Source organism: Gymnodraco acuticeps, unplaced genomic scaffold, assembly GCF_902827175.1.
Source record: "Gymnodraco acuticeps unplaced genomic scaffold, fGymAcu1.1, whole genome shotgun sequence".
Lineage (NCBI taxonomy): Eukaryota > Metazoa > Chordata > Actinopteri > Perciformes > Bathydraconidae > Gymnodraco > Gymnodraco acuticeps.
In genome coordinates, this window is record NW_022992343.1 from 491,622 (window position 1) to 515,661 (window position 24,040).

Here is a 24,040-nt window from a genome sequence, read left to right on the forward strand (position 1 = left end):
ATCGAGATTGTGCTCAGTGATCAAATCATTGATTAAAAATGTTTTTCCTGCCAAAGACCTGACATTTAATAAAGCTAGTTTAAGTTTGTTAAACACACTATCAGTCATGTTTTTTGTAACAAGCTGTGGCTGACATGGAATCACTGCTAAATTAGATAAACTCACACAAACGTTTGAGCGCTTCCTGTAACTAAGATGATACACAGCTCGTAATCTATTACCTATCAACACAGATATCGGCAAAGCTATAGGCAGGCAGGGCCTCGTCATGTCCTGGAAAGAGTTGAGAGTGCCATACGCCCTTGAGCCTGGACCCAGCACATATCAGTAAGAGTTTGTTGCATTTTGTACACACACATCCTTATCAGGCTTCGGAGACTGCAGATGCTTTCTTGATGAAGACGGGGGAGATGGTGCGCGTCTCTGCTTCAGTGATTTTGGTGGGCGTCGTTGAGGAGCGGGGGTAAAGGACATGCTGCCAGCCCTGCGTATCGCCTTAGTTTGGTTATTGAACTCCAGGAAGGAATCAGTGCCAGCCCTGCGTGTCGCCTTCATGTGGTCATTGAACTCCAGGGGGGTGGGCGAGGGTGAAAGGGTGAGCGGAGAGTAGAGAGAGCTGGGGGATGAATGAAGAGTATCCTCAAAGGCGTTGACAGGGGGGGGGGGGGGGGGGGGGGGGGGGGGTGACGGGCAGTGGAGACTCCTCCATGTGTCTCATAGAACATTCCTCAGGCGGGTGCAGTGATAATTCTTCAGGGTTTTCTGCGCGATGTGTTGTGTCTTTCTCCTGTTTTGATTCCTCTTGCCGCTTGCCCTTGGCAGAGGGAACAGATTGATGACGCAGGCAGTTGAATATGTTAGAGATAAACAATTTCACTCCTGATTTGTTCAGACAAACTCCATTTGCCTTGAAAAGATGTCTGCGATCCCAGAAAAAGTAAAAATTGTCAATAAAATGGACAGAATGGTCAGTACAGACAGTTGAAAGCCAGGTGTTCAGTGCAAACAATCTGCTGAATCTCTCCACTCCTCTTCTGACTGGCGGTAGAGGGCCACTGATGAACACCTCTGCATTTAGAGAGCTGGCAGTTTCCAACAAACATTTAAAGTCTTTTTTCAGCACTTCTGACTGTTGTTTCACAACATAATTTGTTCCAATGTGCAGTACCACATTCTTCACAGTCGGATGTTCAGCCCCAATATGCAGGATCTTCTCAGCCAAGTCAGAGACCACATCCTTGAGAAAACAGAGTACTTTGGTGTTGTTCTTACTACACAGACCTTTTACATCTCTTACAGCAGAGTCACCCACAATCAGAGTTTCAGGCCCAGTCGTTAGCTTTCCCTCTAGCCTTTTACTTTTGGAGTAGCTATTGGTCCTTACCCTGCTGTGTGAAGAGGACGGGTTATCCAGGTCATCAGAAAGAGATCTCCGGCTCTCGGTCAGCGGAGCGTATCTGTTCTGGATTGGCACACTTGGTGGTTTAGGAGGATTGTTTGTAATTCTTCCTTTAGCAGCTGTCCACGGCTGTTTAGGGGTTGAAGACGCGCTCTTCCTGGGTGATAACAATGCAGGCCAGCCGGTCGCATCACAGATTCCAGAGCGCTGGGCTCTGCCTGTCATCCGTCCTCCCAAATCCCATGGAAATGATTTACTCTTAGGCTTTGCACCCAGAAAGTTCCAGGGAGGACTACCACTTGTAGATTTATTACCCGGTACACAGCCCTCCTGTTCCTTGGAATCCTTGTAGCTGCTAACTAGCTGTGAGTTAGCATACCCTTTTCCATTATTTTGCAACACTGGTAAAGTTGTGTCATTCCCACGACATAGTCCATTCACTTCCATGTTAACTTCCAACCGTTGCATTTTCATTTCCAACACAGCCATCTTCTGTATAAGTTTGTGGATGTCATCTGTAGAGAACGGAGGCATTTTGCTACCAACTAGCTTAAGCTAAATAGCATGCAGTAGCCTACCAGGCTTTAGCTGTTGCTAGGCCACGCTACTGTAAGACTGAGGTCGTCGTAAAAATGTTGAAATATGGCTGAAACCCTCCGTCTATTTACGAAGATGAACTGTCCCAGTGATAAGTTAATGTCCAGGAGCCGCTGCTCTAAGTTTTCAGAGAATAAGAATAGGAAAATCAGCATAAAAAGTAAGCAGAGGCAAGAGCAAGCAGAAAAAGCGTCTGCACTGTAAGAAAGATAAGCCACGGTAGCCTTACCTTACTTATCCCTCTTAAATTAGAAGAAAAACACGTTACTTTACCAGCAGAGAGAAAATTGATTATTAAATTATTAATGTGACTAATAAAGAGCAGTTTGATTATTAACTATTATTCTGTTGATCGATGTCATTACATTTGGTGAAAAGCACATAAGGACTTGTTTAAGACTCGTTTTGTCAAAGTTTAGGACTTGACTTGAACTTGCCCATCCTGACTTGAGACTTGACTTGGACTTGAGCGCAAAGACTTGAGACTTGACTCGGACTTGAAAAACAATGACTTGGTCCCACCTCTGCCCTGTAACACTGAGCTTGGACCCCGCCTGTGAAGTCAGGGACTCACCAAAGTCAGCAAGAGTTATTGTCTGGGAACTGTGAGATCTTGAGATATGTGTTATCTGTTGAGGGTGGTATGGAATCCAAGGCATCACCAAATACATTAGGCTTGATCTTCTGGTGTCAATAACTGCCTGTACAAAATGTCATGACAATCCATCCAATAGTCATAGACTTCAGTCTAGACTCACTGACGGGTTGACACTGCCTTCCCTAGAGGAATGCAGATAGCGTGACTTAAAATCTGATGCTGTGCCATCTGAGAGACCCAGACTGAGAATTTATCTTCAAACATATAACTGTCTTCCATCTGCAGTCCAGTATTTGCACATGTTTGTGTGTTTGTTTCAGGATGTTCCCGTCTCTTTTAATGTGTCCCAGAGATGCATGTGCTCTGTTTTTCAGTTTTGGATTGACTGAGAGTTGAGGGTGGTCTTTCCCTTTTGATTTAAGCATTTGCGTGTGAGTTGAAGGGACGTGAAAATAGGTGTGCTAGAATTCATTAAAATGCTACATTCTTGGCTTCATCATTTAGTATTACCTTCCTAAATATCAATATAAAAATGTCTTGCACACAAAGTAACAGGTGATGCTAATTCATTTTGCAATAACAAGATCTTCTTACAACTAATTTATGTTTAAAGATAATGGTTTGATAAGAAACAAGTGAGAGTACCGTCATTTCGACTTTTTAAAATAGATGTGGTTGAATTTCTCTGTCTTGTCAAAGTTATGGTTGTTTGGTGTTAATTGGAGAATATTTAGGACTCAGGGATTGTTTGTTTGCTTGCAATGTCCCAAAGCTGTAATTAGTCTGTCTTTCTCTACAGGATGTCGGTGAAGCTGCGATTCGACTCCCCCTCTGATGGAGGTTTGGTCAACAGGAGCCGCTCCTTCACCGGGTTCAGCTCTCTGAATGGACGACGGCGGTGAGTGACGAATTGTTACAGCTCTGAGATGTATGAAAATATACATCGCTTAATTGCTGCAGTCAAGAAATGATAATGAGAAATATATTAGCTCTGTGTCTTTAAGTCGTCTACATCGACACAGAACCAGCGGCGCCGGATTCATTTCAGAAGTGGGGGGGGGGCAAAAAGTGTGTGTGTATGTGATGGTCAAAGAAATGCTAAATCTACAGGCACTAGCGGAGTGGTAATCACTCCACCTCTGGCTACAGGCATGGCCGTATCCACCATTGAGGTCACCGAGGTCCGGACCTCGATAATTTTTTCAAGGTGTATATAATAAAAGTCGTGAAATAAGTGCACATAATTAACAGGGTTCCTCGAAGTAGTTCCATTTACTGGCAGTGGGGGCGCTGCATAACTACATAGAAAACAAACAGAAGAAGACGACATTCATTTATGCACTTACGCACTTTTTTTTAACACACTCTGAGAAAATTAGACTTTTCGTGGCTGTCCAGGAGGCTTGGGCACTTTTTCCAGTTATGAACTCCGGAATTTACAAAGCTGTCATCTCCACATTTGGAGAAAGTTACAAGCCGTTTGACAGCAGCAAATCTGCATATTTCACAGAAGGCTTGTTTAGTGGTTTTGCAAAGAATTAAAGTTTTTGTACCATTCTACATTGAAGTACCTTCTTTTTGCCCAAACGATCTAGCGGTCTCCTTTTTTTCTACAATTAGCTGTGCAGCTTTACCCGTATCAATGTCCCAACAACAAACCTCCACGCAGTCGGAACCAGCCTGTTTCGGTTCAACGATGCCGGCGGTTTTGACAGTCTCAGCGGTCGCAGAGCTGCTGCTTTGGGGTTAATCTGGCTGCGCTGGTTCTAGGGTTTAAGGGCCAGGCTCCGGAGTTGTGGATGTCAGGCAGTGGCACCCACAGCCAATCAGCGCGTCATAGCGATGTTGACGTTCCTGACAAGCGACAAACTCTGGGGCAGAGCCGGGAAGCCCAGTAGGAAGTGCCACAAACTGCAGTTCATCTAGTGGCCGACAGGGGATGGATGCAGAAAGGAGTAATTTCCATAGACCCCCATGTTAAAATGCCCAACTTTACAGCAGAAATAAACATGTTTCTAGCCTGGATCCAATAAAACTTATTCTGAATATAGTTAGATTCCACCTTCATGACAATGGAATAGGGAATGCATTTGTTTACCAAGAGTAAATTAGTAAGTAAAGTAAGTTTTGCCGTGAGTGAATGAAAGTCTTATTTCTTCTTGAGGTCTGCAGTGAAGCGTGTACTGAATTATGAAAACACTCTCAGTGTGTGCCCACTGTGCGACTGTCAAGGATAAACAACCTGTGGCCGCCGAGCCAGTCATGTGGATGTCAGTTTTACACACATTCTGAGGCCACCGTGCCAGTGGCGGCTGGTGGAAAATATTTTTGGTGGGGCTGTTGATATAGTGAGTAAAAAAAATGTTTGGGGAGAAATGACCCCTTAAATTAGGACTTCTGGTGATGTAATGGCGCGTTTCCAGTGCAGCGCGGAGCTCGCTTTAATGCTGCGTTCAGACCGGACGCGATGCGAATATTCGCTTCGCTCTAAACGCTCCTATCGCATCGCTCTAGTCGCTCGAGTTTCACCGCGGCTGCCAGCTGTGTTTACTCGCATCATTCAAACAAGACGCGCTGGCTCGGGAGCTACAACTACAACAAAATGAACATATTTTACGGTGATTAAATTGTAATACACGTTTCAAAATAATGCCGACGTAACAACATACTGATACCGGTTAGTAAAAACCATGAATTAATGCTTTGACAAGTCTGCAGATAGACGGCAGGCGAAAAACAACGGCCTATACAGACATAAATAAACCAGCGACTGTATTCTCCATGACACAGACAGTCTGTGGTTTGTAGCCTACTTGTTTAACTTTTGTCTAGTTTCTGAACAGATCGGATCTGTCCCCGGCTGTTTGAAGAGCAAGCATGGGAAACAAAAGATAGCATTTACCTGTTTGCATCGTTTGCATCCAGCTAGCCTCGTTGATACGTTTTGTCTTTTTCACGAGCTTGCTGTGATATATACAAATCGGGTTGGTCCGGTCCAAGGTCTTTAAGTATCAATTTATCTCCCAAACTTCTCCTTTCGAAAGGATTGGAGATTAGCTCTTGAACGGAATTGGGCAGGGACCGAGGTCCGGCGACTCCACCTGCACACCATTCTCATCCAAATACTGCGTCACCTGTCAGGTGAGTCTAAAAAACAACTCACGTCAACGCACGTAAGCAACGTGGGCGCCAACGTGAGCGCCCTCGTGACCAAAATATTTGACGCCGCTGATTGGCTGAAATTATGTTTCGGCGGCACAGTTTACTATTGAGACTTTTGCAACGTGCTGGTTGCTGCTGTTTGGCTCGGGGGCTCCGCCCGGTAATGATAAACTAATGCCACGGGCAAGGCCAGGCAGGAAACATGTGACTTATCAGTAACTTTAGACATCGTAACACCATTTTAAACGAGATTTTATTGTAGATTATACATTTGACTGATACCAATTGTATGATATTTACCTTGTTCATTAAAAATAAAAATATAAAATATATTTTTTTTTTAAATATATATTTTTTTATTTAATTTTTTTTTTTATACATATTTTTGTATGTGGGAAGAGGTGGGGCGGCGCCCCTAGCGCCCCTATGGGCCGGCCGCCACTGCACCGTGCCTATGTTTTTGTTTTCACTGCTAGTTTATGCTTATGTTTAATTAGTGCATTAAAAAATAAATAAAATCATTAATGAAGTTTCAGCTCAGACCCCACGCTTAATAAGTCTCCCCCTGGCCCACCTACATTTCTCCAGGCCCACCGACACAATAATTCCTGGCTACGCCACTGATGTCAGGGATGTGACATTGAAGTTGTTGAAGTTCAGTTTTGTTTGACTGTATTTTATTTTATTATGCGCTGGTTCTTCTGACATGTTTGTGATATCAAGGCTGACACAGAACAATGTAACAAAGAAACAAATCTAAGCTTTTTTGTATTGGTTGTAATTAGGGATGCACGATATTGGTTTTTTGAAACCGATACCGATAACTTCCTGCTTCTCAAGACCGATACCGATAACCGATAATAATATAATATATATATATTAAATGTAGCCTACCTGTAGTTTTTGCACACCTGGTGGTAAAAAAAAAAGACTGTTAAGCTTGTCCGGCTACTGTAGAGATGTGCTCTGAAGCGAGAAGAGGTGTTTGAATGACGCATGCGTCGTGGCGCAAGCTACTTATAGGGGGTGAATTCCCTGACGCTGACGTCAAGATCACCAGCCAATCAGGATTCGCGTAATGAGATTGATGCTTCTGTTTGCTCCGCGATGAGGTGCATCCCATAGTGAGACATCGAACGGAGTGTTATGAATGAGAACTAACCCTGGGGTCGTCTCTGGCAAACTTCTTGCCTTTTTCAAAAGCCTCGTCGATAGGTAAAAGCCCCGGTGCCTTTGCAGCTGGCTTTGGATTCGCCGCTAGTTTAGCAGTGCAGGCGTCTTCGTACACTTTTAACACACCATCGTAGCGATGGCGATGTTTCAGGTGACTAATCAGTTTGGCAGTATTATAGCTCGTTGCCTTTTTCCCTCCTCGTGGAACTTCTGCATTGCATTTGTTAATACCAGTGTTGGGTAACGTAACAGTAACGTAACTACTTTAAGTAGTGTAACGCGCTACTACGGAAAATTTGGTAACGTAACGTAGTTTCTTCTTCAATTCGCCGCAACGTTACTTTTCCCAGGGACGAGTGACAGTGACACTGCCTACTCAGCTGTGTGCTTACGCATTAGGCACGAGCTCTCATTCCACACTGTACGTGATCAGTGGCGGCGCCAGAGTATTTTTGTTGGGTAATCTATGGTAGGGCTAACACATACAGTGGTGGGGCTCAAGTCAGTAGTATTTGCAATGTAGTTACATACACGCTATATCGCCCCCCTTGACAGTGAAACGCCAAGCGTGAGGCTTTTATTAGCTTTTATTAGTCTCCTTTTATCAGCTAAATTACATTGAGAGCAACAGGTGTGAGTTAAACAATACAATAGCCTATTCTGCTAATTCCACGTTGTTACAACATGCTACGCAGCGGAAGAAACAAGAAAAGTTGGCATATAGAATTGACACGGAGAGGGAGAGAGAGGGAGAGAGACAGAGAGAGAGAAACACAGACACAGGTAAACAGAGAGGGACTGACACAGCACACAACCATAGACTGTATATATAAATGGACGTAGGGTCCGTGACGTCACCCATAGGATTCTGCAGAGTTGCCGTGAAGCCCTTAGTAGGCGGAGTCGGCCACTAACGGCTCGACAGTGACGCCAGAGTTCAACTCCCGCCTTCTCCAAATAAGGGCAAAGAGGCGGGACCTGCTGCCACCGAGCTGGAAGTTCCAGAGCTAGCTGAAGCTACCAAGCTAAGCTAACATGCTCCCCATCTGCACGCTGCCGTCGCATTTTACGTTTCTAAGGTAAGCGGACATGAAACTATTCAGCAAAACTATAAATAATAATCTAAGTTATTGGGCTTTTAGCATAATACTTCAGAATCTTAAAACCCCTTAACGTTTGTATGCAATTGTACTAAATTCAACACTGGAATCAAGCAAATATTAATATGTTTGCATGACATTAGTTATTTATATTTTGATATCACTTAACTATACATTTAAGTCAAGCTAAGGTACATGTGATGGTAGCTAGTTAGCGCTCTTACCTGTGAGGCCTCCTCCAAACAGCATAATAACCAGACTGTATCATTAAAACTAAGTACCAGTACCAGATCCTTGACTTTAGACAAACAATTCAAAAGACAAAATGTATTTAAAGACCAATCTTTATTTGAATGTAACTCTTAACCTGAGATATTAGTTATACAGTAATAGTATTGACAATCTAAAAAAACTGAGCAACTCAACAGTCAACTTTATGTTTCTTATTGTCTAAAGCATTTATTATTTTCATTTTCCCAATCTCATATTCAGTGTGGACGGATTGAGACAGCATGGTGTCCAGAGAGCTGCAGAGACTTCAGGGAGAAACCTCCGTGTGATGGACGTCCTGTCTGTTGGTTTGGAGAGGACTGAGGGTCTTTCCTCTGCGAGGAGGACCAGGGCTGATGAAGGAACCCATGCTGGGCAAAGCTGATACCAACTGCACAGGCCTAGTCTGTCACTTTATTTGACTAAATGTGTTTAATACATTTAATAGGTTTACACCTTCTGTCCATATGTGCTTTATATTTAAAACATTTGATTAACTTTTGGTTCACATTTCAATAAATTGTATTTGTATTTGCACTCCTTTTGTCCATTATTCTTACTGAAAATGTTAGATTACACATTCACATCTGACTGAAGATTGGCCCCATTTATTTGTGACGTTGCAAAACAAGGTACATGTTGTGAAGCTCATAAAGTGAGGCAAATATAAATAATCAGCTGATGGAGTGTAGATGTGGAAATAGCTGCTTTCGATCAGCTGACTGTTTTTACAATAAAAGTAGTTTCTTAGTGAATGTCCTGTACTGGTCTTAAAATCTCATAAGATCAGCTTTTAATGTTCCTCTTGGATGTTCTTCTTGACCCTCAGAGAAGGAGAAAATGTCGTGTCTTTCAGGCATGTCCTTTCCTAACAAAAATTACAGGAAACATAAAACATATTATTGCAGAACAAGTGTGTTATTTATGAAAGCCGTGTGTTTGTGTGTTTAGGGGCTGTCGATATAATTATTTTGTAATTGTAATGTTTTTTTTTATTTCAACAATGAGCTACAAAGACAATCAGATTATGAATTAACAGTATGAAGTTCATCAACATTGAAATATATGTTATTATCAAAATAATATTTAACTGTTATCAAAACGTAGTGCAACTGTAGAAGCTTGCTCTGTTGTCTCACTGAAAGAATAACTTTTACCACGTTTTTTACAGACAATATTGAGAGATAAATAGTAGCAGTTCTCACTATGTGTTAAATATCTTTGCCTTCAATACATTAAATTAGAAAGCTGACAAAGTTATATTGCTTGTTATCATCTAAATGTAACTTTTTGCATGGAAAAAACCCTCAACTTCCCTGATGTGTAGATGATCTAGTATTTAGTATTGTTTAATGGAATACATATCAGTGTATTCAAGTCAATACTTCATTCATTTAAACCAATATCTTTCTTGATTCTTTGTACAGTATGAAAAAAGAGTCTTTGTACCTGTGCTGAAGTTCACTGCTGTGAGGAGTCCAGTTCTGTCTCTCACTCTCTGGTCCAGCCTGTCTGCATCACCTGGACACCTTAAACAAACAGATATATATATGTAAAGTACCATGTGTACAAACAATATAACTGATTCTCTTCTGTTGAACATGTTGGATTGTGTATTGTCCGAGTCAGGGTCCTTTTTATTTTACTGTAACTTTGGAAGTTGTGTTACCAATGCTTACTGTTTATTTGATACCCATTTGGTAATACAATTAATAAAAACAACAAGGTTTGGGTTCGTTCTTCAGATGACTGTGACGTTAACGTGTAAGCTCAATAATGAACTCCAGCTCAACCAACCATATTGTAATATCTAAGTAATCATCTTGAAATATGACATTAATAATTGTAATATACACACATCTTATTGTGAGGTTGATTTCACATACACAACTTCGACATTAGCTTGTCTACATACTTGAGCATAGCCAATTTAAATTAACCTTAGATGCATACATTTCTACCTACATAATACAATATCTCTAAGTTACAAGGATGTAACCTTATTTTATCAACCTCAAACAGAAGCCGTTTGTTCAACAGTATTATCCCACTTAACATTTGTCTATTTCGTTTTAACCTTTATATATACAGTCTATTATTTTAACTTGGAGGCTACGATTACAATCGTTAGCACCGATGTAGCTACCACTAGCTTACATGCTAACCCAAGCCTTACCATTCATTACGTAGCTGATTAAAATCATTAACACATAAATAAAGCACTAGAATTTCACTTACCGTAAAACCGCATTCATGCACCGTCTGTTTTAACCGCAGAGCGAGTCACAATAGTCCGATATATAAGCATGAAGAACAAACAACCACGGCCGGCTACAAGTTGTGTTTCCTGGATGAGCTGAGCAGGCAGAGTCCCTGTAGCTAGCTTCACGGAGCAGCTAGCAGAGAGACAAGAAGCTAACAGCGGCAGGCACTTGACAGAGCCGTCACTCAATGTGACCACGCCCTAATTTATGCACAAACTTTAAGACCTAATATAAATAAAATGGTCGCGTTAGAAAACAATTCACTCACAGATCCATAATCATGAAGGTGGAATCTAACTATATCGATAATAAAATGTATGGAGCCAGGGGTAGAAACATGTTTTTTTCTGCTGTAAAGTTGGGCATTTTAACATGGGGGTCTATGGAAATTGCTCCTTTCTGCAGCCATCGCCTATCGGCCAATATATGAACTGCAGTGTGTGGCATTTCCGTATTGGCTTCCCGGCTCTACCCCACAGTTTGCCGCTTGCACACAACAGGTGGCCTGTGTTTCTATTGTCATACAAAACACTTTTTCAAATGACTACTACAAAATATATTCAAAACTGACTATTCACTCTTCAGGTGGGTCGTGTGACTCTGGCACCTGTTCGACTTGTACCTCAATGCGAGGGCGTTTAAGAACAAATCTATCCATCCGAAATATACAATTAATCCTATAAATTCTGCTGTCTGTCTGCAATTTACTCGGCGCGAGTTTGGGACTTGTCACTGTGAACGTGACGTATCGACGTATCAGTAATGCATGACGCAGCAGACCCAACGTTTCGTTGCTCTGATTGGCTGTAGGTCTGTTCAAATTGCATTCGGAGGCATTTTGATCTGACCGCGGCCGCGCTGATATTATAACGCCAGAGAATTTTCACACCTTTAGTGTATAAAACTCCCCCACTACTTAGATTATTTCTTGCACCCCTCTAGCATAAGCCTGAATGGTCTCAACCATATTGCGTCAGTAACGTGCACTTGTTGTTACAGCTGAGCAGGATCAGTTTGTGTGTTATGGACACGACCGGTAGATTTTCGCAATCCGTGTTCTCAACATGCTTACTTTAACATACTTTTTCATGGTCGGGCTAAGGTAGGGCTAAGCCATTTCTTGGTATGGCTGTAGCCTACCCCAGCCATACCCTGGCGCCGCCACTGTACGTGATAGAGGCTGGCCGCTGGTGGTGGCATGAAGACTGAAGAACAGTGATGGCAAGCGAGAAGCAGGCGCAGCCAACGCTAACATTCGAGGGATGGAGGTATTCCCATTACTTCGAACTTGTTGAAACTAAGGGGGAAAATGTGAGTGTAAGGTGTACGTTGTGCCCTGGCCAGAAACTTGTGTCCACTGCCGTTAATTCCACTGCCAACCTCACCAAGCATTTGAAAGGAAAACATGCTAGCATGAAGCTAGTAGCTCAAGATCCCCAGGGAAATGATGATATTTCGAGTCCAAGCCTATTTAGTAGCCTATTGATATGATTTGCACTAGCTTTGCACCTATTTTGGGGCTAGCCTGTAACCCTTAATGATTATGATTTTATATTGATATTGTTTGATATTATTGTTTAGTGGTGGTGTTGACGCCTATAGCCCAATGTTTTGTTAAGTGCTCTGTGGCATTTTTTAATAATAAAGAGCACAAAAGACATATCTGTTATGTCCTCCATAGTAGAACTTTATGTAAGCCTACACATTTAGGAACAGAGATGGGGTTCTGCCCAAAGTCGAGCAACATAAAAGTAATGTAAAAGTAACGAGTAACGTAAACAGTTACTTTCCTTGGAGGGTAACTAAGTAAAGTAAGGGATTACTTTTTTAAAGAAGTAACGAGTAACGAGCAAACACTACTTTTTAAAAGTAACTTCCCCAACACTGGTTAATACAAATAGCAAGCGAACTATCTAACTCTGAAACTTTGAAATAGTCCCATACTACCGACGACATGTTTGTTTACTGTCCTGGCTTCACGGCCGCACACCATTTACATCACAGCCAGGCATGAGTTAGGGAGCGCTGGATTTGTGAAGAACTCCCCTCTTCCTAAACCACTAATACCACAGTAATGGCAAAACGGGAGGAGCCGAGGGAAAAACAAGCGCCCCTCATCCCAATCCACCCACACCGCAGTATTTTTTTCTTTTTTTTTACCCCAAAAATATATTGTATATTATCGGGGCTATTAATACTTTTATCGGGTTTATCGGGATGACGTCATAATTCCTAATATCGGACCGATGATTATCGGGCCGATAATTATCGTGCACCACTAGTTGTAATGGACATGGATACATTTGAATGGTGTGACAATGTCCTCTTTGATTGGATTAAAATGTAATTCTTCCTGTTATGTGTGCCTGCTTTATTTTACCTAATGCAATATATGAGCCTCTGTCGCTGCCTGTAGCTAATGAGATTGTCTTATCATCTCCTCAATTAGCAAAAATAACAAAATATACACGGCTAGATCAGATCGCGTTCTTTTTAGATGCGACTTTAGAGTAGAGGGGAATTCTTGAAACGGGATGTACATGCTGCCGAACTTGAATGCACTTATTTTACACATGTGCCATAAGATGTTTGTAAGGTGGTGATTAAGGTGATATATTTACTATGTGGGCCATAATAATATGTGAGAAATTGTTTTCTTGGACCTTGATGTGAAGTTAAGATTTTTGATAAGCTTTGGGTATTGCAATTTCACACGTGTACAAAGGTAACTTAATTCAACTGATGAGTGCTCTGTGAACAAATGTAAGCGATGTGATGCAAGTAGCTCTTGGTCACTTTCATTTTTTCAAAGTAGCTCTCAGATGAAGAAAGGTTGGAGACCCCTGCTCTAAAGTAACCCCATGACACTAAGATTACCCAACCCACTCTCTTCAGTCTGCGTGCATATGATACGCTAACCATTCCCATTGAGGTCTGATGCCGAGTTTTGCGTGCATATGATACGCCACGTTTTGTCCGTCGGGTCTTGGTAGACCGGAAGCTGTGTGGTTCATAAAAACATGTTCTTACTCAAGCCACGATTATTGTTTTTATTTTAAATCTTATAATGTCGGACTTTTTTTGCCGTCTGTGAGGAAAAGAAATGGGGCTCAAAGCTTCAGAATAATGAAATCTGTATTTTTTTAAATCTTTTTTTCTTCTAATTTGTTATTCTTTTCTAAATAACACACTGTTATTTACTCAACAATAACACACAATTATCCTTGTTTTTATTTATTCGTTTAATTCTATAATCTTGGGCTTTTTAGCATGCTTTTTAGCCGTAAATAAAGTCACCGGAAACAGACGTAGACGGTAAACTGATTACCCAAGATCCTCAGCTTGAAGCTCGGCATGTTTTAGCCACAATGCACGTTGGGATATGTTGTTAATGCGATATGATATCCGAAAAAAAATTCAGAGTTTAGGATGGCCGAAGACACTACACTACCCATAATCCCCAGCTATCGTTTGGGACTACAGTCCCGTTGACAAACCCCGTGATTAATCTTCAAGCTCTGAGATTGGATGTTGGAGTGGCAGTGCGCCAAGGTTACGCCGAGCGTCAAACAGCTCTGTGAAATGGAACAAAACCACGCCAGACTATTCAAAACTGGATGTGAACGCCCCCCCAGAAATACACATGCTGGCTATTGTGTTTCGCAACATGTTCTCTATGGCACGTTTCTACTGGGAAGTAGTTTTAAAAGACGTTTTCGTTTTCCCAAAATTAGAAGTTGACAGTATTAAACTGTGTACAGCCCTGGAGGTTTAGGCGATAGGAAACACATTGGTGTGTACAAATGTAAAACATGTAATTACTAAATGGGTGAAAATCGCTTGTATCCATAATGGGCAGCATTCATATATACCCACATGACAGGTCATTGTTACTTTGTAATTCTACTCCACTACAATTCAGAGGTTAACTTGGTATTTTTACTCCACTACATTTATTTTAGTTAATTTGCAGATTTTGATTAATGATGTGAAATATAAACAACCCTTAAAGCAGACTTTAGTTACACCTGAGTAAAATTCAGGGAAAGGTGATTGTCAAGTGCCAACAATCAGGAGAGATATTTGATAGTTGGTGCTTGAGAAGACTAAACATTTATCTGCAGATCTCTATAAAGTATATTCATTACTCGTTATTCTCTACTAATAGTTAATTAAAAACTGTATATAATGGCTATTTTGCACATCCCTTTCATATACACAACTACGGTGTAGTTATGCAATGAATTAAAAACTTGGGTCGCAGGTTCCTCAACAGTGCATTACAAGACATCTATCAATATGTGTGTACCTCCACCATTAAACTGTCATATTCTGCACATTTCTTATTCTATCTACATACATAAGAGTATAATTAATGTGTATAATATCAGTTAAAAGAAGTGCTTCAACATAGTTAACATTGCAGGAAAGCAATATATTAGACGTTAAGTACTTTGTCAGGCTTAATATTCATCGGTAGATAGATACCCCCAAAGCTTTTTTCTTGTTTAAAATAAGACCTTAACCTAAAGTATTCTTTAATGTGTTAATAAAGGTTAATTCGTTTGTCTGTTTTGCACATCCTCATATTAATATCTTTGTACATCCAGCACTAAACTGTTTTATTGTAGAGATCACTTACAGTATCTTCTTGATTTTTTATATTCTATATTTCTATTGACCTTCTACTTTCCCCCTATGAAAGTATGTACTCTTAATATTGTTTTCATCAAATAACATTATTCAACAAAAATAATTCAATAACGTGCTTTAACCACTAGGCGGTGCACACAAGGTACACACAGCATACTAATAATAACTTTGTATTATTATTGTAGGACACTTATGCATGTATAACATCTGAAGATGTGTAGTTTTATTCATGTTTTTACATAATTTTACAGGATATTGCTAAACTATTTCTCATGTTTTACTTCTACACATTAATATCTGATTTGTAAAACATCACAGACAGAAAGGCATATCCGTCATTTAATGGTAAGCTATTGAAATTGTGATTCCATATATGTGTCTCCCATCACCCAAATCCCCTGACTATTCTCTCAACTCAGTATTTACATTCTTATATTCAAAGAAAATCAGCAATATCTTTTTAAAAAAAATGTTTTTCGGATTTCCTATCGCATTAACACCATATCCCAACATGCATTGCGGCTAAACAATCCAATCACCGAGCTTCTAGCTGAGGATCTTGGGTAATCAGTTCAGTGGGTTTGTGTTGTGTATCGCGGTGATGCTCGAAATGTCCCTTATAGGCCTACGTCTGTTTCCGGTTACTTTATTTTGAAATTCAGTTCCTGAGAAACGGCTAAAAAGCCAGAGATTATAGAATTAAACGAATACATAAAAACAAGGATAATTGTATGTTATTGTTGAGTAAATAACAGTGTGTTATTCAGAAAGGAATAACAAATTAGAAGAAAAAAATTAAATACAGATTTCTTTATTCTGAAGCTCCGAGCCCCATTTATTTTCCTCACAGACGGCAAAAAAAGTCCAACATTATACGATTTAAAATAAAAACAATAATCGTGGCTTGATATTGAGTAAGAACATGTTTTTATGAACCGCACAGCTTCTGGTCTACCAAGACCCGACGGACAAAACGTGGCGTATCATATGCATGCAAAACTCGGCATCAGATCTCAATGAGAATGGTTAGCGTATCATATGCACGCAAAATTGGACTTCTGCGTATCTATTGCACGCATTTCCAATGTGTAAAGTCGTGTCATTTGTACGCAGACTGAAGAGAGTGGGTTGGATTACCTACTGTACTCTAAACCATATATGAGATGAAGTTACCAAATTATTTTTGATATGTGCTTACTACGAGCAAGACATCTAATCAGCATAAATTGGAAACATTTTCTTGAGGGCAAAAAGGATTTTTTTGCAATTCATAATGATAAGCATTCATTGACATGGTCGGACCTTTACATTGCCAAAAGTGGCTGCTGTCTGATCAGACAGAACAAAAGTCTTTAAGAACAAAAACAGCCCAGTGAAATAACAAATAAGTCCAAAGCTTGTTGACAACAAATCACATCTGTGGAAGTAGTTTTTCATACTGTAAGAAAATAAAAGAGATCAAATAAAATCCCTTAAGATCAAATATGCTTGAAGTTAAACTGTCTTATGTGTGGAGGGAAATCCCGTCAACCTCAGATGAGCCTTTTTCTTAATGATGGGCAGACAGTGAATTGCACCACAGACTTTAGAGTGTTTTTCTGAATGAAGAAAAGAAGGACAAACACAGGATGTCCCACAAGAGGGAGAGAATGAAATGTCATGTCATGAAAGCTGGAATGCACTTCCTGTGTGTTTTCTATCTTAAAAATGCACGAAAACACTTTATCTTTTTTGAATAAATAAATACACATTCATTCCTGAGCGCCTTTACTGTGTTCCTGCCCTACCATCATTCTTTATTATGGGGCTTTGATATAATGACATGTCGTGGCTCTAAACATGATATAAACGCACCACAAACACACTGAGAAGGACGACAAATATCACACAGCATGAAAACACTTTAATAGCAGAGTCCATAATTACAGAGAACGTCTGAGAAAATCTGAGGGAAGCTTTATGTTGTGAGAAATACATTCTACAGATGTGACACAAACACTTTGAGTCTGACATTTCTAAGCATCCATTGCATCTTAAAATCTTTTAGTTTTTGCATTATGGTGGCCATCATTTTACCATATTTACCTGTTTCATTCTCACTGTGAATGTATGCTACATAAGGAATGCAATAGACAATAATTGCATCAACAATCACTCTATAAAGTGCATTGGGTATCCTGACATTGTTGCAAATACAGTTAACAGCATCAGTCCGTTTGGCAAAGTCGGGTGATTCTAAATTAGAGATAAACTTGAACTGTCTTCCAATAAACCCTCAGTGCACAAAGGGCTGGATTGGTGGGTCCAAAAAATGGCAACCAAACCAGCTGTTGGCCTATCTTTCCACAAACCGCTGCTTTTAACAATAAGGACGAACATTAACAATGTAGTCATTTTCATACAAACCATGGTCTTTCCCCAACCCTAGCCAAACCTTAACCAGAGCAGTGTCAGATCACATAACTTGAGCTCAGAAAATGCTTCTATGTTTCCCTCTAGGTTACCCTTACAAACTTGGTATATGAAAATTAATGTTTTTGATTTACATTGGTATAGAAGATCATTGGTAATCTGTCACACTACTGTTTTTATTACTTACTCAAACAAGGACTTAGATTCAGGTAACAGATGTTTGTGTCCCGTATGAAAGAAAAGCCAAAGACTTATATTTTGACCTTGTTTAAATAAGTTAACTTGGGTAATAAATTCATAACTGCCTGGTTAAGTTTTCCAAACCTAACAAGGCAGCTTTGATAACTATACGTGTTTTTGTAACAATTCACAACTCTAACCTTGTTCTTAAAACTGCAAACGTAATCCAGGAGAAAATACAATTTCTTCGGATTGCAATTGTGGACGCAGATTTACAATAACATAACTTTGAACATGAGTTAGATATAACTCTGGATATAATAAGAATTTAACTTAAAGTAATATTATGAATATGAAAAATCCTTCATTCAGGTCAGAGAATATTGGGTACAACTATCTCACTCCTTGTCTTAATAAATATATATATTTTCTTGTTTTTAGGTCATCTTCTGTTCGTAACTCTCTGCGCTCCAAGGCCAATTCTGGAGGTAAATCTCCCAGAATGCAACTGTCTCCCAGCAGAGGGGGAGCTCTCTGGTCTTTGCAGCCGGAAACGGTGGAGACTGTCTTCCAGTCACTGCGCAGAGGACTCAAGTATGTTTACTACTACTACTACTACTACTACTACTACTACTACTACTACTACTACTACTACTACTACTACTACTACTACTACTACTACTACTACTACTACTACTACTACTACTACTACTACTACTACTACTACTACTACTACTACTACTACTACTACTACTACTACTACTACTACTACTACTACTACTATTACTACTAAAGGGGTTGGGTTACATTATGTATACGAAATGTATTGTAATGATGCTTATATACTACAAATAGGATTCTGTGGAGGGATAAGTACTCAATGTACACAATGGGTACCAATACAAAAGCAAAGGTGCTTATTATAAAGAGAAATGGCATCTGGTGGTGTTATGGCTGTTATTGCATTATTAGATTGTAGTGATGCATTAACGTTACTGTTGCATCAGGTGGATCTAGTTTGAACTACTTTATATATAGTTAGAAGGTTGAGTTTCCAGTCAAGGGGTCACGGTCACATGTGTTACGGTAGGGGTGGTAAGATGAGTAATGGGAGAGAAAAGATACAGTACATTCATTACAATATATTGTTTCTACTATATAAAAGTGTTACTATTACAATGAAACCATGTGAGAAGTTAAAGGGGAAATGTCTCTTTCTGGTGTGTGCAGGGAGTACCTGGAGGGTCACCAGGCAGAGATGGACTTCCTGTCTTCTCAGCAGAGAGAGACAAAGAGGAACTCCAGACTTGTGAGGACAGAGACAAAGAAACTGAACATGGGGGGGGGGGGGGGGTAAAACTGGTTTTTCAGCTGGTTATGATAATAATGATGTGTTTTCTGTTTACAGGCTTTTCTGTATGATCTGGAGAAGGTAATCTTTGCACCAGATCCGGACACTTTTTCCTACAATCCAATATAATAGGAAATACACCAGTTTACACACACTGAACGAAAACTAACCATATTTTTCCCTTCAAAGGAGATCCGAGCTTTGGAGAGATACATACGGAGATTAGAATTTCAACTCAGCAAGGTAAAAAAGTGGATTTTTTTAATTTTTAATTTGTCTTGTTGGTTAGAGTTTGGTCTTGGGTTAAGTAGATGGTAACAGGATTTAGAAAATTGCACAAAATAAGATCTTCAGGCAAACACACATTTATGATACTTAAATGTTTTGTTTAGCAAGATAATTTTCACATATTAACACCACTTTGTGATTTTTAAAGCATGAATACAATTTCCTGAAGGCTGTAAACAAACTAAGCATTTGGGCAGATGTGCAGCAGCAAGTTTTATGGAAAAAAATGGAAACTGAATGTCTTTTCTTAATTGAATGTGTATCTGAACAGAGTGTTTGTGTGTGTCTGCAGGTGGAGGAGCTGTATGAGACGTATTGTATCCAGTGGAGGCTGTGTCAGGGAGTGGTGAACATGAAGAGAGCCTTCTCCCTGTCTCCCTCCACCAGAGCCTCCAGAGACAGCCTGCTGGAGCTCAGCCGCAACCACACACTCAGCCTGCAGGTGAGTGCGTGCAAAGTGTGTGTGTGTGTGTGTGTGTGTGTGTGTGTGTGTGTGTGTGTGTACACTGTCTTTTACAATGTACAAGAAGCAAGAGGACTAGTTACCAGCCACATAAAAGTAAAGTAAATATTTCCCTTTTGCTTTAACCTTTAAACTGTATATTTTCAGTTTGACTAAGGATGCGTTCTAAGTTGTATTTTATGTGGATGGGAGTTTTCCTCACCAGTAAAATATGATTTTGTCATAAATAATTAACATCTTGTACATTTCATTCATTTTTATTTTTTTTAAGAAAAAGCCCTTCAGAATCTAAGTTTTGGAAATAATATTAAAATACTGGACATGCTGATGCTAAGTTGAACAGCCATTTGTGCTGAATTAGAATACTGAGAAAATTGGGGCTGTTTCCACTTTAAAATTTGTCAAAAAGAGATTCAGTGAAATACTTGAGTTAATTACAAAAATTACAGATGATCACACAAAATAACTGTAGTTGTTGTGTAAGAAGCTCGATGGAAGCTGCATTTATCTATTAATCAACAGAAGATAAATGTGTAAAAAAGCTTTATGAATGATTTTGGCTGCGCTACAAAATCTAACAACATCATCACTCCAGACAAAAGTTGAGAACAGATTGTAATTGAAAAGTGTCACTTCTCCGTCATCTCCTCACAGCAGAGGGCCGGTGCTCGCTGCTAATCGTCGTAATGCTGCCAAACCAAATCATCTGGTGTGAGTGATGGGCCCACAGTGATTTTCCTGTTAGCAGCCGCATGCTAAGGGTCATTAACAGACAACTGAGGACTCATTCATACCCTGTCTGTCTGCAGAACATGTATTCTCACACTTTCAAACACATGTTCACAGAGCTACATCTGTTTAGTGTCTTATTTTGCTTATTTTCATACATCATAATGTCCCTTTTCACATTTCTGCCTTCTGTGTTTCTTACTGCTCAAATGGGTTTTATTTGGTTTGCTCTCACCAGTGGTGGGAGTACAAATGAGCAATACCACAATTAAGATTCACAAGTAAAAATGTTTGGTCTGCAAAGCCCTGAAACTCCTCCAATGGACTCCTTTGTTTACTTCTCTAACATAGTCACATCACTATGCAACAATAGTTCTTCCATTGGCTAACGCTGCAACACATTTGACTAGATAGGCTAAGGGGCGGAACATCTCTAAGCGATTGACCAATCACAACAGAGCGGCCAGCTAACCAATCACAGCAGACTGGGCTCTGGTTATATTTCACACAGGCTCCGCCCTCTACTCGACTCTATGGGTACTACCCTTAACCATGCTATGCGAGCATTCACATAATGAGTTGCATAAACGTAGCTGGCCAATCAGGGCGAGCCTACCTGAATGTGCGCGCAGGCACACAGTATAAGGTGGCCACGCCTCCTGATCCTGTTATCCTTTTTCTCTTCAGCGAGCGAGCAACAACTGATGCAGAGAAAGTAAAACTTTGAAATAAGAAGAAAGAATTTATCATACCTTCATGGAGTCGCCACTTCTAGAGACCCGGGCCGTCCTTCGTGCCCTGGCTTAATAGCGGGCGCCGATCCCCACCACCTCTGCTTCGAGTGTTTGGGGGACCAGAATATGGCCGAGGCGGTGCCATTCACGTTCGCCATTCCAGCGGGGGCGGATGGCTTCGTTTGCCGGGGAGGAGAATGACGAGGACTTCTCGTTGTTGGGCACTTCCGGGTCCGGCGTCCATGGAAGTCCACCGCCAGGTCTGTCCGCTAGGACTGTCCGCCAGGACTGTCCGCCAGGACTTCCCCCTAGTGATGGCCATGGCGGCGGAGCGTGGCAGCCCATCTGCTCCCAGCAGGCAGCAGGCTGGGCAGAGAACCTCTGCCCAGCCTGCTGCGTGACAGGGCGGCTGCAAATAAACACGGGTGTGTTGGGCGTCTAACCGCAACCTCACCGGATCAGAGCGATTATTTGGCCGCAGCATCGGCCAAATTAATAGCTTGGTCCACGGTGTGGCCGCCGCTGCTTGCAGTGTGATGTCCCTGGGGGATCATGTCGCATGGTACTTTCCAAAAAAAGACCTTGATGATCTCCTGGGAGCCCCCGGGTCTACGGAGGGGCTATTTGGATCGATTTCCTTGGTCACGTTGGTGAGAAGTAGTCGAAGCTTGGCGTATGCTGCTTTTTGCTCATCATCAGAAGGCAGAACACTGTACCACACTTGCCGCCGGCTGTAACTCCAGTAAAGGAAGCAGCAGGCGGGCAAGCTCACGTGAGGGGAATAAACCGTAGAAAGCGCTGTTAAAGCACTGTGCGGGTTCAAGAGATGATATTGCCCGTGTGCTGTTGTCAGAAAACACACCTTGCCTGGTATAATAGCTCCGATTAATGCGTTTCACCTTTGAATTTGAAAACACAGCATTAATACGAAGGCGTGCGGCTGTCAGAGAGCAGACAGGCATCCTTGCTTCAGGCAGTTTGCAGGCTGCGACAGGGGGAAACGGTGACAGCTTGACCTTCATGCAGACTCTGGGTCTGATGGCGGCTGCGCACTCCGTGGTACCACTGAGATTACTGCATATGCGTCGCCTGCAGAGGTGGTTTGCCGGTCTTCGTTTAGATCCCAAGAGGCACAAACGACGTCTGGTGACCATCCCCCCCTCAGTGAAGGGCAACCTCCAATACTGGGGATCCCCAAAACATCTTTTTTAGAATGACTTTTTGGAAATATTTAGGTGTCACAACCTCTTCAAGAGTCATAAATTGACCACTTTGTTTGGCATGAGTTTGACCTGCTGTGTGTGAGGAACAGCCGTGACCTCTTCAAACATCAGACCACACACAATGCTGATCTCTGTTCTTTTTCACACATGTATTACTGAGAAACGATTTCATATAAGTTATTCTATATATATTATATATCTATATTCAGTGTTATTAACATAGGACAATGTTCGTGTAAATGTTTCATAAGAGGCATATTATGCTCATTTTTAGCTTCAAACCTGTAATTTTGGTTTCTACTAGAACTTGTGTACATGCTTTAATGTTGGATAAACACATTATTTCTCTCATGGTGTTTTCTCTCCATATACGTGTATTTACCCTGTGTCTGAAACACTCTGTTTAAGTGACTGTTTCTTAGCTAGAAACAATTGCAAGACAATTCTCAAGCCATGAGTGATAATGAGATTGAGGACATTATATTCTTGTTGTGACTCGACAGTTATGTTAGATCCCACATTTCCTGCCTTTGTGTGTTTCCCGCCCTTGAGATTGCTTGGCCCTGCCCTGATAGTTTTCACCTGTGCCCATCCTCCTCACCTATAAATAGCCCTTGTGTTTCTTTGTTCCCTTGTCCGTTTGTTATGTTTCATGTTGTGAGAACCTGGGCCTTTTGACTCCTGAAACTTTACTTTGAGAAATCTACCTTTTGTCAAGTGAGTTTTGTTTTGAAGTACTACTTTCTATTTTTTGGAAAGTACAACTTAGTTTTGTTATTAAACAACATTCTATTTTTGGACAACTGTCTCCGAGTCCTGCTTTTTGGTCCTGTGTCCTGTGTCTCAGTTCATAACAATTCTGCATGTCACATGAAAGCAAAATCTAAAGGGCTTGTTAAAGCTCATGTTTTCTGATCGAGGGCAGCACCCAAGTGGCTGACCTGCATTATTTCAGTTTGTGGGTTTGTAGTAGAGGTGGGCGTAAGCCCTACATGTGCAAGTCATGAGCAAGTCTCAAGTCTTGATCTACAAGTATCAAGCAAGTCCCAAGTCACTGTGGTGAGAGTCAAGCAAGTCAAGTCATACAACATTCTGATGAATAAGCCCAGTTTCCGCATTTAAATCAGTTAAAAGACTGGTTATGAAAATGGATTCAACCCACACTATGATCTTCATTACATACACAGTTAATCATTTTAAATCTAATTTAGACCGATGACAATCATATTAGATCAATATTAACCCTAGAACTGCAGACAATATAGCTAGGACTCAATCAAAAAGTCTGTTCAAAAAGGCAGAATTCCAGGTAAGAAAATCATATATGGCATTTGCCATTACACATATTTAATTACATTTCTGTTAACACTATTAGAACCATCAACAGCATCAGCACCTACATATATAACAGTTAGTTGGAATGCTGTTAACAGCATTCCGACTA

At 40.7% G+C, this 24,040-nt stretch overlaps 1 protein-coding gene across 1 annotated transcript in view; it reads left to right on the forward strand.

Moving 5' to 3' along the window:
• ripor3 (RIPOR family member 3) overlaps positions 1-24,040 on the forward strand; it is a 121,642-nt gene that overhangs the window by 53,243 nt on the left and 44,359 nt on the right. The window contains 6 exon segments of the mRNA XM_034208728.1: positions 3,394-3,492; positions 18,250-18,402; positions 19,039-19,117; positions 19,217-19,240; positions 19,349-19,402; positions 19,740-19,889. Of these exon segments, the coding sequence (XP_034064619.1) occupies positions 3,395-3,492; positions 18,250-18,402; positions 19,039-19,117; positions 19,217-19,240; positions 19,349-19,402; positions 19,740-19,889 (558 nt within the window). The 5' untranslated portion in view covers position 3,394.